This window comes from Scylla paramamosain, chromosome 7 (assembly GCF_035594125.1).
Source record: "Scylla paramamosain isolate STU-SP2022 chromosome 7, ASM3559412v1, whole genome shotgun sequence".
Taxonomy (NCBI): Eukaryota; Metazoa; Arthropoda; class Malacostraca; order Decapoda; family Portunidae; genus Scylla; species Scylla paramamosain.
This window is the reverse complement of record NC_087157.1, coordinates 34,219,030-34,236,345: the sequence shown is the minus strand read 5'-3', so window position 1 is coordinate 34,236,345 and position 17,316 is coordinate 34,219,030. Positions and strand designations below refer to the sequence as shown.

The 17,316-nt window shown below is 36.0% G+C and overlaps 1 protein-coding gene across 4 annotated transcripts in view; it reads left to right on the top strand.

The window, feature by feature from the left end:
• Positions 1–16,141, top strand: part of LOC135102443 (putative Polycomb group protein ASXL3) — a 29,392-nt gene extending 13,251 nt beyond the window's left edge. For 3 of the 4 annotated variants that reach the window (XM_064007742.1, XM_064007744.1, XM_064007743.1), the window contains 3 exons: positions 460–2,238; positions 7,855–8,460; positions 14,156–16,141. In XM_064007742.1, the coding sequence (XP_063863812.1) occupies positions 460–2,238; positions 7,855–8,460; positions 14,156–15,160 (3,390 nt within the window). In that variant the 3' untranslated portion in view covers positions 15,161–16,141. The remainder of the gene's footprint in view (positions 1–459; positions 2,239–7,854; positions 8,461–14,155) is intronic. The other variant, XM_064007745.1, reaches the window with a different exon arrangement.
• Positions 16,142–17,316: the final 1,175 nt, after the last annotated feature.

Sequence of the window (17,316 nt, the reverse complement as noted above, 5' to 3'; positions counted from 1 at the left end):
CTTTGAATAATCTGTCAGTCCTGCCTTCTTTTATCATCCTGAGGTTGCCATTCCATTACTGCTTTTCTTATCCATTAAGCATGAGTATTTCTATTGGAGTCATACAAACACACACACACACACGCGCGCGCGCGCGCCCGCGCTCACATATGTTTTATCTATTTATTTATAATGAAATTGAAAAGTTGATAACTAGATATAATTTTTTCTATAAGCACCACAAGTTAAGCTGATGTAGAAGCCATGCTTCTTCTCTCTCTCTCCTTCAGCAAGGCCACTGATTGATGCTTGCATTAATTCCTACCATTTCCTCTAACTTTTATACTTAAAAATATATTCAACTTTCTTTGCCTTGAGGAGATTTCTGTGTTTGTGTGTGTGTGTGTGTTTGAATGTGGTATTTGATATTTAAGTTCTATATCCTACACTCCTATAAAATTGAAAATTGTTCAATTTCAGGTTGCTCACTTTGAGCCGCTGTGGGGAGTGAAGCAGCCATGGTGCAGCCTAGAAGGAGAAGGGAGCATGAGTAGCCCTTCTTCTCCCTCAGGAGACACTTTTCCTGCCTCACCTGCAGATCTGTCCTGCACCTCACCAGCATTCACATCTAACTTCACGCCTTCCCACATACACCAGTTGACCAAAGTTATTGAGCACATTGCTAACCGTGATCAACGAAGAACTGAAAGAAGAGCTGCCAGAAGAGCACTGAGACAAAAGAAGACTTTGTCTGAACTTTACAGCTGTTCCACTGATCCCTTAGTGCCATCATCTCAGTCCAAGTCTACAACTTCTCCACTTTTCTCATGCTCCTCAGCTTCACAGACATGCTCGTCACCTACATCATCATCTACATTTCCATGTTCCAGCATATTGTCAACATCATCTGGATTACTGGGATTATCTTCAGTGGGTTCCAGTACTGCTCTCTCATCAGTAGCATGTGTGCCAGTCTCCTCTTCAGTTATTTCTAATTCTGTTACATCTTCAGCAGCATTATCTTCACCATCAGCATCATTATCATCATCATCATCATCATCATCATCCTCATCATCCTCATCGTCATCAACATCATCTGGAGCTATATTGGGTTCCTCTTCAGTGCTTCCTGATCCTGTTTTGTCATCCCCAGGATTATCAGAATCGTCATGTATAATTGTTAATCCAGTTTCATCATCATCATCATTAGCAGCAGCAGCAGCAACATCGTCATTAGCATTATCATCATCACCAGCATCATCTTTGTCATCATCATTACCATCTTCTTCAACATTCTCCCCCACCTCATCAACATTCTCCCCATCATCATCATCATCATCATCTTTGTTAACATCATCACCATCATTATTGTCGTCATCATTACCACCAGACTCCTCTTCAGGAGTATGCAATCCCTTGACTTCAACGTCTGCAGTTCTGCTACCAGTCTCTTCACTGACTACCAGTCCTGTCTGTGTTGCTTCCACTGCGTTATCTGTAACAAATAGTACAGTGACATTGATCCCAAGCAAAGGTAACACAGTGCCAATTGGAAACAATGCAGTGCTTGCTCTAAGTGACAGAAATGCAGTGCAGACTCAGATAATAACATTAGATCAAAGTGGAATCTCAAAGGAGAGCTTGAAACGGAAAGAGTCAGTGCCTGTTACTGTGCCAGTTCCCATGAAGAAAATATGCATGTCAGATTCAGATCAAACAAACAGTAGTGTTCCCAAATCTGGAAGTACATTGCACTTTGCTCAAAAAAAATCCAGCCCTGTGAGCTCTCTTGGGGAAACTCTTCAATCAAAGGTTCCCTTAACTCCCATCATTGGCTCATTGCGGACTGCAACCAACATTACAAAAGTGCTTACTTCTCCAGTAGTGTCTCAGGCTAAGTCTTTGTGTTCAGGCAAACCTGCATCAATGCTGTTGGTTAGCTCTCCATCTCAGTCATCAGGTGGACAGGTTCCATCTTCCCCTGTGTCAAGGACATCACCCGGCATGAGGGTATCTCCAGGCCCATCACCTTCACCATCAAGACTGTCCCCAGTTGTGCAAGTGGTCCCTCCTTCATTAGGGGCAACACTTGCCTCCAGTCCCCCAGGGACTCGGACTGTTGTTGTTACTGGACCATCCAAACCCATAGAAGTGGAGGTTGCACTTAGCCAGGGGACAAAGACTAATGTGCAGACTATTGGTTGTCCTTCAACTGTGAGTGGAGCTCCTAAAGTCAAGACTGTTAAAGCATTGTCTACGGTGAGTAAAAACATTAAATTACTGTTGATTTTATGGTGCTTTGGTGTTTGAGATGGTATGAATGTTTGTCTACCTGAATGAAGTTTGGCCTATTGTTCCACTTAATCAATTCTCCCAGGCATTAACTTAAAATTTGGTCCTTGTTTTATAATGTATAGAATATACCTCAATCTTTTTTCCTAAACAGAATGGAGACTGGGATTGTTAATTTGTTGGTTATGGAGTCTTGAAAAATAGCCTTTGAAACAAGGTGGCACACACACACACACACACACACACACACACACACACACACACACACACACACACACACACACACACACACACACACACACACATTGTATTTTGCTGCTTAGTTTTGTAGCATTTCTTTTCTTTTCTATGTTTAAAACTTTCTTAATACCGTAAGTTTCAAGTGAAATAAATATACTTGCTGGCATTGCTCCTGCTTCAAGCTTTTTTGATAAAATCAGCTAATGCACTTTAGAAGCAAGTGCTGGGACTGCCATGGTACAGTGGGACTATGTGCGCTGTGGGGGCTAAGGGGTCCTTAGGCACACAGGCTTGAATCCTGGCCACGGTCTGATGGCAGGAAGGGCATCCACTTGGGGTGACAGTTCCCAAATGCCAGATCCAATGTCTTCGGTTTGGAGATTCTCCCCTAGCCCTGACAGACTAGGGAAACTGGACCAATACAAATAAATATTAAATAAATGAAAATAAAAGGAAGTACAAAAATGGAGATTATGTTGCATAACCATCAAAACTAGCTGTAAATAAACAAACAAGCACAGCTGTAACTCACAGCAGAATATGAACAAATCAAATGGTGCGTCCATTGCTATTCAGTTTGTTCAGCTTGCAGTTTATGAACCTTCTCACACAGAAACATGTAAGCATCAAAGTCTTAATGCAAAACATTAGTTACTGCAGAAATATGTCAAAAGCTTCTTTAAATTTATTAAAAATTTCTTTCCTTTGAAGTGCATCATCAAATTTATTAATTCCTTTCCTGTGAAATGCATAATTTATTAGTTAGTCTGTTATGAGTAAGTTTTATGAAATAACATATTAGTAACATTGTCCCTTCCAATGATGGGCTGACCTAACAATAACCCTGTGCATTTGTCCACCAGGCAGGCCATGTGCTCCTTTGCTGTGCTATGTGTTTCCTAGGAGTAGGATAACTCATTGCCATATTATATACACTACATTTTTTTTTTTTTTTTTTTTTTTTTTTTTTTTTTTTTTTTTTTTTCTTCAAAGTGAATTTGTAGTGTTGTAGCATCAAGTTTGTTCCATATTCTCAGATGAGAAGACTTTTTGGGAGAATGCTTCTCAAAATGTGATGATAATTCATGTTATCCTAACAGCAATACCTAATGATGTCTGTTAAGTGAAAGTGTAAAGAAAACTTTTGTTTATTTAATTTGCATTACACAAAGATTTTTTGCCATTTTTAATTAAAGTAGAAGTGCAACTACTCGAGTAGGTATTTAAATCAGATTGGTATCATATTTCATCAGAGATACTCTGTATTATTTATTTACCTTTTATTTGGTGGCTTGAAATCTACTATATTTGGTAGCTTATTAAATTCTCTCTCTCTCTCTCTCTCTCTCTCTCTCTCTCTCTCTCTCTCTCTCTCTCTCTCTCTCTCTCTCTCTCTCTCTCTCTCTCTCTCTCTCTCTCTCTCTCTCTCTCTCTCTCTCTCTCTCTCCAAGAAAATGTCCCAGAAAATCAAGGTTTGGATTAGTGGCAAGTGGTGGTTTTTTATTCTGGATTGCTTCAAATCTCTTGTTTTTTTTACAAACCCACATCATTTACAGCAGTAATGTATATTAATGGTACTTACATTCTACTACTATTGTTATTACATAACACCTATCTGGAAGAAACTGCTTCTTGTTAGTTGTACTTATATATCAAATGTGAAGTCCTGCATCTGGCCCAGTGTGTTTCAGATTTAAGCCAGTGACTGTTGAGGGAAGTCACCTTCCATATAAAACTTCATCTTTCTGTGCAATATTTGTTTGAATTGTACAAAAAAAAAAAAAGTGGATGGATAACTGTGACCAGAAACGTAATGATCACCATGGTTTTGTTAGCTTTGAATAGCAGTTGAAATTACTTATTTTTTACATTTCATGTTTTAGGAATTATTTTATTCACAAGATTGTCAATTGTGGAGAGCAGTCATCACCCGTCCTACCCTAATGGGAAAATGTGGACGTTAAACGAAAATGGTGATGATGATGACACTTCCTTCTGTTTGTAAATTTACATGCCATACAATGCAAGATTTCTTACTGATATCCCTATTTTACCTTTCAAATGAAAGAATCATCCAGTACCATCATCCCTTGAGTAATTGCACTGATGCAAGCATCCATGGTGTTATCTGTCTTCCCTCTTGTTTTTGTTAAACAGGCATATCAGTGCATCTTGAAAGTTATCAACAGGAACTTAGAGGTTTTTCTTTACAAAAATACTGTTCACTGGGCTTTTTCTCCTTTATGCACATGGTTCATGGCTAGTTTCTTTTTCTAGCTTCCTTTTCATGTTAAAAAGAAATAAATTGCCACACTACTAGCTAGATGTCATGTGGGTATCAGTTGATTTTACATAACCACATTACAGTTCTTATGAAACACTTACAGTATTGGTCAGCTGTCAGTCCTGTTCATCCCCCAAGGCTCCAGATCTCTGGTTATTTCATCCTGCAGTGCTCCAGTCATCAGTCAATGAAGTGATTTGGATTTTGTTGAATATGGTTCAGTCTTAAGACTTCACTGTCTTAATAAGGCAGAAATTAATGACATATGGGAGTTGCATCCCTTAAAGTTAAAGTCACCTGGACTTGTAGCTTCAAGGTTGAAGCAAAAGTAATGGTTTATTGTAGCTGAGAACAAGGATCCTGTGGAGTTGATAGTAATTTCCTTTATTACCATGAATGTTTCTGCATTTTCTGCTACATGATGTTTCTGGTCTGTTAAATACAATAGGCATGACACCATTATGTCTCCAGAGAATGGTGGTTGTTTTTAATTGTCTCAAAGAGGAGCTGCAAATATATTATTCTTTACTTCTGAAGAGTATAGACACATCTGAAGAAGTTCTGGAATTGATTCAGTTATGACAACCATATCTGGATCATGTGTGATTTTTTTTTTTTTTTTTTTTTTTTTTTTTTAATCATTAGTTTTTATTTGGCCAATAAGGAGGCCATGTGAATTATCAATATTCCTTGTGCCTGCAGGATAGCAGACTTAAAAACAAGAATTTATCTGTGGAGAATTATCCTGAAACTTTAAATGAGTTAGGGTAGTGAAGTTGATAGTGTGGTGTTGGTATGCATGACAATGTCAAGAAAATAGCAATAACCTGCCTGTGGTTATGAAAGGCTAAAAAATCCAGCATAGCATTGAATGTGACAAAGACTCTCTCACATATAACAATATAAATGGAGGATTTATTTATTTTTATTTATTTATTTATTTATTTATTTATTTATTTATTTATTTATTTATATTCATTTTTATTCATTTATTTATTTATTTATTTGTTTTTATCTCCAGACAAAGCCAGAGCTTTTCCTTATACACAGGCAGCTTACCACCACCATCTTTACTATGGTGTGCACCCACCACTGCACTGTTGACCTCACGACACAATCCAACTCAGTTATTTCCATGGTGTTGCTTCAAAGCAATTATCTGGTCTATCACATCTGTGTGACTTCAAGTACAGACCATGCTAAGCCAGCAAAGCTGCAAAATCCAGCCGTAACTGCATGAAAGAAACACTGGAGCATGGAGCTGGGGTAACAAAAAAAAAAAAAAACTTTGTAGATGCCAAAGAACAACTGCTTGTTAAAATCAGACCTATGAAAGAGCAAGGAAGTAGGGATGCTCATATGGGGGCCAGTTTTTATTGGAGTATAAAAATGAATGTCTTCCCTAAGGAAACCGTATCATTAATTTTGATGGTAAAGTGTTTCTTAAGCTCTTTATACTACAGTCTATTTCTTACATTTCAAAGGATTATGCTCTCACTTGTGATTACTTTTTGCCTGTGTAACTAATTTTCATTGGATTCCAATGTCAGGTTTTACTTTTCTGCTGTTTCACAATTTGATAAAATATCTCAGTTAATGCTAACTTCAAAATAATTATATTGATGAGTTTGGTCATTGAAATTTTTTTTAATCTGATGGTATTGTTTTTGTTTACTTAACAGGTAAAAAAAATGCAACATGAAAAGCTAAAGAACATGTTTTTGTTTTTTTGTTTTCACGTCAGGGTGTGATGTAGACTATTTTCAGTTACATAGAATAATCATACACACACACACACACACACACACACACACCACCTTGTGTAGTGATTAGCAAGCTTAGCCCACAAATTAGTTGGCTTGGATTCAAGTTCCAGAAGCAACAAGGCAGATGGGGAAATCTCTTGATGTGTAGCCCCTGTTCACCTTGCAGCTAGTAGGTACAGGATGTAAGCTAACAGATTGTGATCTCATGGTATGTGGTGATCTTATTCCAACCCAAAGATTAGTCATTATGACCTCTAAGCTCTTTTCATAAGAGAACACCTGGTTGTGTCATAAGACCAGCAGATTACAGTGAGTGAATAAATAACATTGGTAGCTTTCTGCTCATGCTGAGAAGCAGAATCACAATTAATTCTTCATCCTACTTGTTGTACTTGTTCACTGTTAGGTGAACGGTTGCAGCATGAAAGCAGACAAATCTTGTTTATCTTTGTCCAACCAAGGATTTATTCAATCCAAGCCCTCTCACTTGCAACTAATGTACACCACCAGGATGCTTTTTCAAAGGCCAAACATTTTATTATTATCATATAGATGATTTATGCAATGAAAACCCATATTGTGTAAAATAATCAGTGTTTTACCTTTGTTCCATCACATGTTTCATGCTTGGTGAAATAATCTTTTCAAAGAGTCAACAGTATTTATTTGATGTCCACATAACCCTGTTAGCCATTATTTTCACTGTGTTTGAAATTTCTAGTAGATTTTCTGATAATTTTATTATTTTTACAAGGTCATAAAAGATTAAGAAGCTCTGGAAAACAGAAAAGTGCACTGACAAAATATCTCATATAAATACTTTACAGAAATTTTAAGAATTTATGGACCTAGAAATAGAATTGTAAGAAAGTCAGTTTTCTTGTTTTGACTAAAAGATTGGAATTATATTTACTAAGTAGGTGAGACACAAAATTTTGCTATGAAAGAACGTAAACAACATATTCTGGTGATCTTGATTAATAAAACATTGTACTGTAAGAAAAGTGAACGGTTGGTATTGTATTAAATATTTAACTTAATTTTCTATGTAATCCTACTGTTCATGTGTATATTTTCTTCACGATTTTCAAACTGATAATGATAAGTAGTGTTAGCATTAGACATTTTCATGGTCTGTAAAAGCTATTGTAAGTGTAATCTATTTCTTTGTAGCCAGCTTGTCTTCATTCATTTTCACATAGCACTTCACACTTTTCCCTCTGTTGTATATGCTTTTCACATTGCTTAACTGTAATATTTTCAATATTACTCTTACTAGCTTTTATTCTACAGAGTGTGGCAAGTGGTGGAACCATGACTGTGAAATTGACCAAAGGCAGAACTCCAGGTGTTGTTAATATTCAGAGGTCATATGAAATAGTTCAAGCTGTCATTGCCAACAGTCCAAATCGGGATCAGTTACAAGCTCAGCTTAAAACTCCTGCATCCCTTCTTGCTGAAGTTAAGCCTGCCCTGAGCAATGCTGGAGTAAATTCTGCTCTAGTTGTCAACAACACTAATGCCAATGTAAGCACATCTAACAATAATGGCAAAAACAATAGTAATCTTGTAGTGCATGCAACTCCTCAGTTGCAAACTATTACTGTTGTCAAAGCTGTGGCTTCCAGTAGCAACAGCAGCAGTCACATCATCAGCAACAATAACAATACCACCAGCATCAGCAACAGCAGCAGTAACAGCAGCACCAACAGCAACATTACACCTGTACAGACAGCCCAAATAATGACTAGCATCCCACGCACAGTGAAACAAGTGGCTGTCACTGTTGGTAGCACCTCAGGCTCTGTGACTCAAGTGCAAGGAGGTGCTACTACTGCCACATCAGCTGGGGCACTGGTTCTTCGCCAAATGATGACACCCCAACTTGCCACCTCCCAGGTATCTGTCTCTTCAACTTCTAGAGCTTCTGCTTTCCTGCTGGATAATTCACTCCATGTTGTTTGTGGTAGTTTTGGTGATGGTGATAGTGGTACCATCAGAGAAAATTCTTATCTAAATGATATTACTCAAGCATCAAGACAGAGAGGAATAGATGATATTGCCTCTGTATGCAGCAGTTATAGCAGAGTGAGTAATGAGAACAGTGTTATAGAAAACTGTGAGGAGAACTGTGGTTCAAATTTTCAGGATTCCACCACAACCATGATGGTTGTTTCTCATGCAAGCTGTGGGGCCAACACTAACAATCATTTGATGATGCTACACCCAAGTAACAATGGAAATGGGCCACTGCTAGTTTCCATCCCACCTGATCACCAACCTTCTAAATCCTGTCCTAATCCTAAAGGGACCTCTTCCCTCCTTTCCACCCATTTGAGCACATCCCCAGTCTCTCCTCTAGGCTTTGGGACCCCCAACAGTTTTCAATCAGCACATTTGATGCCTGTTCCAACTTCTTCGGTATGTTTGTCCAATTGCAGACCTCTCTTGGTGCAGGTGAGACTTGGCAAATGATCACTATTCTATTATTTACATGCTTGAGTTTTTATATTCAGTTTAATTTAATTTAGATGCTGTCTCGCTTCATTCATGATTGAAAGATGATGGATACATCATTGGAGTTCATGTGTCACCATATCATTAGAGTTGAGTTAACTTTCCTGTTGAGTGTTTTACTTCAGTGTTCATTTACTTTCTGCTGTGTAGTTTTAGTGTGAATATTGATACAAACAGTTGCTATGTCTGAGTTTGGAATTCTTTCTTTTCTCTTCTAGTAGTTTCTGGACTGTCTCTGTTTACCAAACTGCAGTTCCTGTAAATGTAGATACAGTCATAAATGGATTTCTTTGTTCACAAGGGATGCAATTAGAGTCTTAGCACAATTCACTTATCAAAAAGTTTGTAGTAAAATTTATTTGGAAAGTTTTTAAATTTCATACACTCTTTTCAAAGGTTTTTATTTATTTATTTATTTTTTTTTTTTAGTTAGTTATTTTTGTTTTTTATTTATTTTTTTTGTTTTTATTTATTTATTTATTTATATATTTATTTATTTATGTATTTATTTATTTATTTATTTATTTATTTATTTATTTATTTATTTATTTTACCATAATGAAAACTTGGCACATTTTTTTTCAGTTATACTGTTTAAAAAAATATTTGTTATATAGGATCTTGTAGTGATACCTTGTTTGTTTCTGTTCTGAATGAGGAGCTTTTGTTGTTGAGCCACCACACACACAGCCTTATGTGACTATACAGCAGTGATCCCACTACTGTATTCCAAGGCTGCTTAATAAGTCAAACATCAGTGATCAGTGAATATTCAAAATAGTGAAAGTTAAACCTAGAAAAGATCAGGGAGCACTGTACAGTACTTGCAAAGTCCTGGCTGCATGGCATGGGTCAGCTGGGCTTTTTCTTGAGTTATAACAAATACAAAGCATCTGAACCATCTTCGGTTGCCTTGGCAATGAGTGCAGACTTGTGGAGATTTTCATTGAATATGAATTGCAGTGCAGAGCTTGGGTAGGAAATTGAAATCTTTGCTTTTCATAATCTTGCTTTACTACTTGCAACAAGTTTTCATTTGAGTTTTAGGCCAGGCTGTTTCTAGGACTTATTAATGTATTCTATTTGACAATCTTGAAGCCACTTTGCTTCTGTTTTGGCTGTGTGTGTTTGGGCACTATCCTGCCAAAAAACATTTGTGGCCTCAGTTGTTTCTGGCAAGTTTTTATTGGAGTGGTTAACTTTTACATTAGGCAGTAATACCACTGACTTCCCCAACCACTTACCTTCCCAAGAGAGAAACCCACACCTTCAGTTAATTTGGGTGCTTGAGTGTCCCACAAGTGTAGCGAGGTTCAATATCACTAACCTTGTGTCAATACACATTACATATCTATATTGCAAACAACTGAAAGTGGCTTTGACTGACAACAAGAAATCAAGTTGTTTAATCCTGGAAAGGTATTTCATACCAAAAGTAACCCTACTCTCCTCGTACTGGATGAGCCAGGATCAGGTTCCTGCTTTTTTTTTTTTTTTTTTTTTTTTTTTTTTTTTTTTTTTTTTTTTTTTTGGCAAAATAATTTTTGGGTTGATATTTTGGAGTTTCCAGTCATAATTCTTAGTAATTGACTGTTGGATAGAGGAACACTAACATCAATACAAGTAGAATGCAACTATAACAAAGTGAGGACAATGCTTAGTTTCTCCATAACTCTTAGGGATATGCTGAATTGACATGTTATTAATACATTGAGTGTATCTTGCATCAAAAGAATGCCAATCTAGCAAGTAATTTTGGCAAGACTGATTGGCTCTCGAAAAAAAAAAAAAGGTCTTCCATTACAAGAGGTTTGGCTCAGGGACTGATGTCGCCCAGCCAGAACATTTGGCAAGCATCACAACTCATGCTAGGTTTATGTTCTTTATTGTCCATATGAATTTAATATCTGTGCTAGGAATTGATCATTAAGATTACTCATAAGTCCAATAGGATTTTCTGTCACTCTTACATCAGGCACAAGCATAAGTCTCCTTAATTAATCTTTATTTGAGTGGTTTTGTCTGATATAAACTCTGTAAACCTCATTTGTTCTCACAAGACTAAATGAAACTCCCTTTTGAATTGTCATTGAATTACCAATATAGTATCCATGATCTCTGACGCATCTCTTCTCATTTCTCCATTACCACACAATGCAAGTGCTTTATTACTGAACTCACTGAATCAGGCATGTGTGCTCTCCAAGTGTTTGAAATATTATGAGAATGTGATAAAGAAAAGATGTGGTAATTTGTTAAATGGTGTCAATAGGTGAATGAAGTGAGGATGAACAATGTCAGCACATTTATTATTATGAATGAATACAATGTGGTGGTTTGAAGTACAAGTAGGTGTAACCTTGTGTACACATACTGTATGGGTTAATCCTCAAATGTTTTGCTGTTTGATCATTTTATTCATGAGGCTGAAGAGAGGTTAAGTTACCACATTTAGCCATATTAATACAATAATACATATAAGACATCATACTGTATGATGTTTGTACCTGCACTACATTGAATTTATCAGTTTGCAAGGCTGTTCCTAAATCAACATGTAGCTTCATCATAACCTTTACCATCCAGTCATCAATCCATCTCCCTGTGCACACTTTCTAGCCTTTCTGCCTACTTTGAAATCCTTTATAATTTCCCTTTGATTTACAGTGTGTACATTTCTCCACCTTTCCATTTCTATGCCTTGTATGTTTATGACATTATTCCTAAATCTTTCTTTTTGCTCTTATTGATTTCTTTATTCATTCTTAGTCTTGTATCCCATCTTAATTATTCTTGCCCCTTTTGCATCCATTTAAGTTATTCAAAAATTTTTATTTATTTTTTTTTATTTGCTTATTAGTGATTTTTATTGATTGATTCATTTTTTATTATTTATTTATTTATTTATTTTATTTTTATTTTTATTTTTATTTATTTTTATTTATTTTGCATTCATTTAAGTTATTCAAAAAGATTTATTTTTTTATTTGCTTAGTGATTTTTATTGATTGATTTTTAATATTTATTTTATTTTTATTTTTATTTTTATTTTTATTTATTTTATTTATTTTCATTTTATTTATTTATTTTTATTTTTTATTTTTTTTTATCATTATTTATGTATTTATTTTACTTTTACATATCCAAGCCTAATTGACTGCTCGAGTCATGCATTACATCCATACTATTCTTGAATAATTTCAGCCTTACTCAAGTCACACTCAGTCACACAATTCTCCATTCTTGTCTTACTTTTCCCTTGTATGTTCATCAAATTCTATTCACAATTCACCATTTATACTTTGCCACATGAGCTGATTGTAAAGTATAAAGTGTTAAGCTTTTTCTTTAATTAGTGGAATTAACTTTTTTTTCTGCTATTTTAATTTTGAAAGTCATTAACAGACTTAACTTCTGATATATATACTCAATTAACTCAAGTACTTTAATCCAAAAACTTTTTAAACTTTTAAAATTCTATCAGTGTAAGGTGGACACACAATCTGAGGCAGCCTTTCTGGCTTCCAAAAAAGTGAGTGGGGCTGAAGACCTTTAATCTGTGTGTGTGTGTGTGTGTGTGTGTGTGTGTGTGTGTGTGTGTGTGTGTGTGTGTGTGTGTGTGTGTGTGTGTTGTCCAACCTGGCCTCCTGAGGTGGCCAGATGACTCTCAGCCTGTAATAGCTATTTTGAAAGTTCCTTCCTGCACCACATTGTGTATGCTGTGTGGCTGCTGCTTTGGCTGTGGCATCATCCACTTATGGTGGAGACACATAGACTGGCAGATTTCTAGTGAAATGTACTTTTGAATTAAAGTAAATATAATTAGTAAATAGAAAAATACATAATGCATAGAACAAACAGAGAGAGAGAGAGAGAGAGAGAGAGAGAGAGAGAGAGAGAGAGAGACAGAGACATTTGTGAATTTTGGGGATAAGGTGAGGTGTCAGGGTTATAGGTGGCAGCCATGCACTGCCCTAAAGAGACAACACTGCCCAGATTGTGTGTGCTTGCCTATAAGTTTACTATAATGAAGTTAATGAACATCTGTGGTTGTTGCTAACTTCTTGTTAATTGAGGTTATTACTCGTTCTTTAGGGTCTAGACCAAACCACAGTATGATACGTTTTCCTGCCAGTAACACAGAGGTGGTGTTTTTTCTTTTCCTTTTTAGGTGGTTTTAAAGCAAATATTTGATTTTTTAAAAATTTACATTAATGGTTATAACTTCCATTACATTTTAGATGAAATAACTGATGAACAGTTATTGAATTTAACTAGTTGCCTAAATTAAAAGTTAACAAATTTAACTTATATGGACTGTGCCCAATTGTGCTTATCACATACTACTTTCATTTTGCTTTTTGCATTCAGATGGAAACTAACTACTCACATGGATCTCACTCAAGCCTGCAATATCTACTCTTTCCTCTCAAACATTTTTTCAACAACAGATCTCCTCATATTTGGTTCTCAGTCCATTTGCACATGAAGCTTACAGGCCCAACCCATTTTTTACTCTTGCTGCAAACCACCACTTCATCCCTTCCATAGGAGAAGCTGCTGACAAGTTGCTAGTCCTGTACAGTGTTGTCAGGTTAACAAAAAATGAATTAAAGTAAAAAAAAAAATTGCGTGGCAAGTGAAAGTTCTTGTATCTTTCATATATTTCTACTATAGAAGATTTACTAATACTGCAAACCACTTAAAGATGGAGGACAGGCATGGGTATTGTCTCAAGGATAAGCCCCCCACTCCCCCCTCCTGCTGCTCTCTCTCTCTCTCTCTCTCTCTCTCTCTCTCTCTCTCTCTCTCTCTCTCTCTCTCCTCTCTCTCTCTCTCTCTCTCTCTCTCTCTCTCTCTCTCTCTCTCTCTCTCTCTCTCTCTCTCTCTCTCTCTCTCTCTCTGCAAAGACACATTCCAGTCAGCAATCATGCATTCCTATACAAAGATAATGCATGCATTCAACATTGCAGCATGTGGTGGTGGCAGTGTATTGTGTTATTGTGTATAAAAGTAATAACAAAATAGATAAATAAATAAATGAAATAAATGCTTTGATATATGTATTTGTTTTCAGACTGAAGCATGTGAAGGCAGCATGGCTCCTCCCCTTGCGTCAACAAGACCTATCACCATTCTTCGTCCATCACCATCAGGCAGACCAATTGTGGTCAGGATGCCTGTTTCAGGATTGCAGGTGCTACGATTGGGTAGTAGAGCTAATCCCAGTGGTGACTGCAACAGTAGTAGTGATAGTGGTAATCAGCAACAACAGCAACATCCACCAAGAGCAGCCAGTGCTCCTCCTAACAAGAGTGGAGTGATGGTTGCTCTTTCTCCTCGACCCTCCAGTGTGGGACCCAGAATTGTTGTACAGACTAGTAATGCTCAAGTTTCACCTGCCAGCATTCTTAATACAAGTGGACATTTTTTATCCGAAGGTGACCCCAGTTCAGGTGTAAGTAACTGTGACAATACTCAGTTCATCACTACACGGGCTGGGGCATCTCCATCACTTGTAATATCGTCAGATAATTCTGTCAGCATTTCTGATTATAATCACCCTCTTATCATCAGTACAACCAACAGTTTGAAGAGACCTGCAGTTAATGTGTCTGTTGGGCCTAGCTATAGTGGTATAATACCACCCAGCACAACATCCATAAACACAATGTCTGGTAGTCCTGCTCACTCACAGGCACAACAGTCAGTTTCTCAACAGCCCATGTCCCAGCACTCAAATGCATCCATAAGATCTAATATGAATAATATGCAACATATAGATTTCCAAACTCAAAGTAGTGCAAATAGTATGCAGCCTGTCAGTAGCATGAACATGCAACCAGGAAATAATGTTCAGTCTGTGAGTAATATACAACACATAGTATCTAGTGCAAGTATGAATGGTATGGCTGTTACAGGCCCTGGTAACCAAAATTTTTCTAGTGGGAAAAATGACACTAATGAAGAGGGCTGCCCTTGTAACATGAAAGCAATGATCATATGTATGAAGTGTGGTGCATTCTGCCACCATGACTGCATTGGCCCAACAAGACTTTGTGTGGCCTGTCTCATTCGTTAATAATTGCCATGTGTTCCACCCCTACCTGTATTCACTCCAGGAATTTTTTAAAGGTGTAGTGTAGCTTTGGTGAGTTTTATCTCATACTGAAACTTTGAATTGACATATATTGTGTCAAGTTTTACTCAGGAAGGTTTTTGGACCACTCACATATAAACATTAACTTCACTGATAAGGACATTCTGTGAATGCTAAACTGAAAAATGAGATAAACAAAGATAAACATCATTTCAACTTATATTTTCTATTGAATTAGTTTCTTTACACTTTTATATTTGAATAAATCATGCACTGAAACGTGTTTATTCCTAAGCAAAATTAAAGTAAGGCAATATGAAATAAATGGTTTTCAGATGATCAGTAATTAAAATGATGCAACAAATAGAGAGCATTTTCAGGGAAATTGCACTGAAATATTCCATAAAAGTACCTTACATCTGCAAAATTTTGAATATATAAAATGTCATGGGTTTTATCAAGAGTTTTGATTAGGCTCACTACAAGATGAGTCATGCTATAAATGCCTGCTACACTTCTTTGTCTGAAATCTTATTCCTTTCCACTATCATAAATTAGATGCAAATAATTTTACCCAAGATATTTTAAACCAGAGAAGGATTCCTACTTAAATTTTTGTTGTCTTTTACTTACTTATATGGAAAGTGGACTCCTTACTTCCTTAAACTTTTGTACAATGTAAATGCTTTGACCTTGATAGCTCAGGTTGGCCTGCATGTAAATTCAGGTGAGATGCACATATATGCATTCCATAGTGACTGGGACAAGGCATTCTCTCTCTCTCTCTCTCTCTCTCTCTCTCTCTCTCTCTCTCTCTCTCTCTCTCTCTCTCTCTCTCTCTCTCTCTCTCTCTCTCTCTCTCTCTCTCTCTCTCTCTCTCTCTCTCTCTCTCTCTCTCTCTCTCTCACACACACACACACACACACACACACACACACACACACACACACACACACACACACACACATTCAGTTGCTTATTTAATTTAATTCCCATCATTCCTTCAGTGACTTTGATCCATCTGATCAATTCGTCACTTTTTTTTTCTTTTTTTTTTTTTACTTCTTTTTTTTCATGCAGTTGTCAAATGTGATCATGGGTAAAGCCAAGGATTATGTGTGTTACTCCTGTGGAGTATTAGATTCCATATCTCTCAGCTGTTTGTTCCTTACACTTTCCACCATGATGTGAGCAATAACTAGAGAATTGATAATATGCAAGATTTACCTTATTACTTTTATATTTTTTTATTTATTTATTTTTTTATTTTTTATTTTTTATTTTTTTTTATTTTTTTTTTTTTTTACTTCAGCTGAATCTAAGTTTCATATGTTCATTTTCATCACTTTTCAGAAAAAGAATATTATTATATATATATATATATATATATATATATATATATATATATATATATATATATATATATATATATATATATATATATGAAGGTAAATATTAACTGTGAAGTGCAAAATAATTTAACTTAAAGAGTATAAGCATCTGTACCAATATGATGCCATTGAATTGTTTTTGTTTTATCAATAAGAATTATCAGATGAATTTTTTTTTTTTTTTTTTTTTTTATCAAGGCTGGTAATAGTTGCATTGCTGTTATTAATTATGCAAAAAGCAATTTTAGTTGCTGTTACCTGCAACCAATAATATTTTCAGATAAAGAAAAATGTCAATATTGTCATCTTTTCCTTCGTTTTTGTGCATAATTGTTGTGAATATTACAAATTCCACTATTTTTTGTCAGAATGATGTACAAATTGTAAAATAAGGATTTGTGAGTTTCAAGCATAGAATAAAGCTTTGTTGGTATTTATGCATGTATAATATGTGCTAAAAATATTGTGATTAGTGATGAAATAAAGAAACTTTTCATGTACTCGTATATTTTGCTCCAGTAGTAGACCTTGTTGGATGAATCCTTTGTTTACAGTATGAAATTATGATACAGTATTTTCTGGAGGTCATGATGAGAGGTGAAGGAATAGAATCTGAGTGCTGGGAACTCATCTTGTACAGAACCTCCACACATTAGAATCTGAAAAGAATGGAGATGAGTAACCCAATCAGGATAGGACTGAGTATAATTGTACAATCTGTTTTGTGAAATTGATATGTATGAGAGT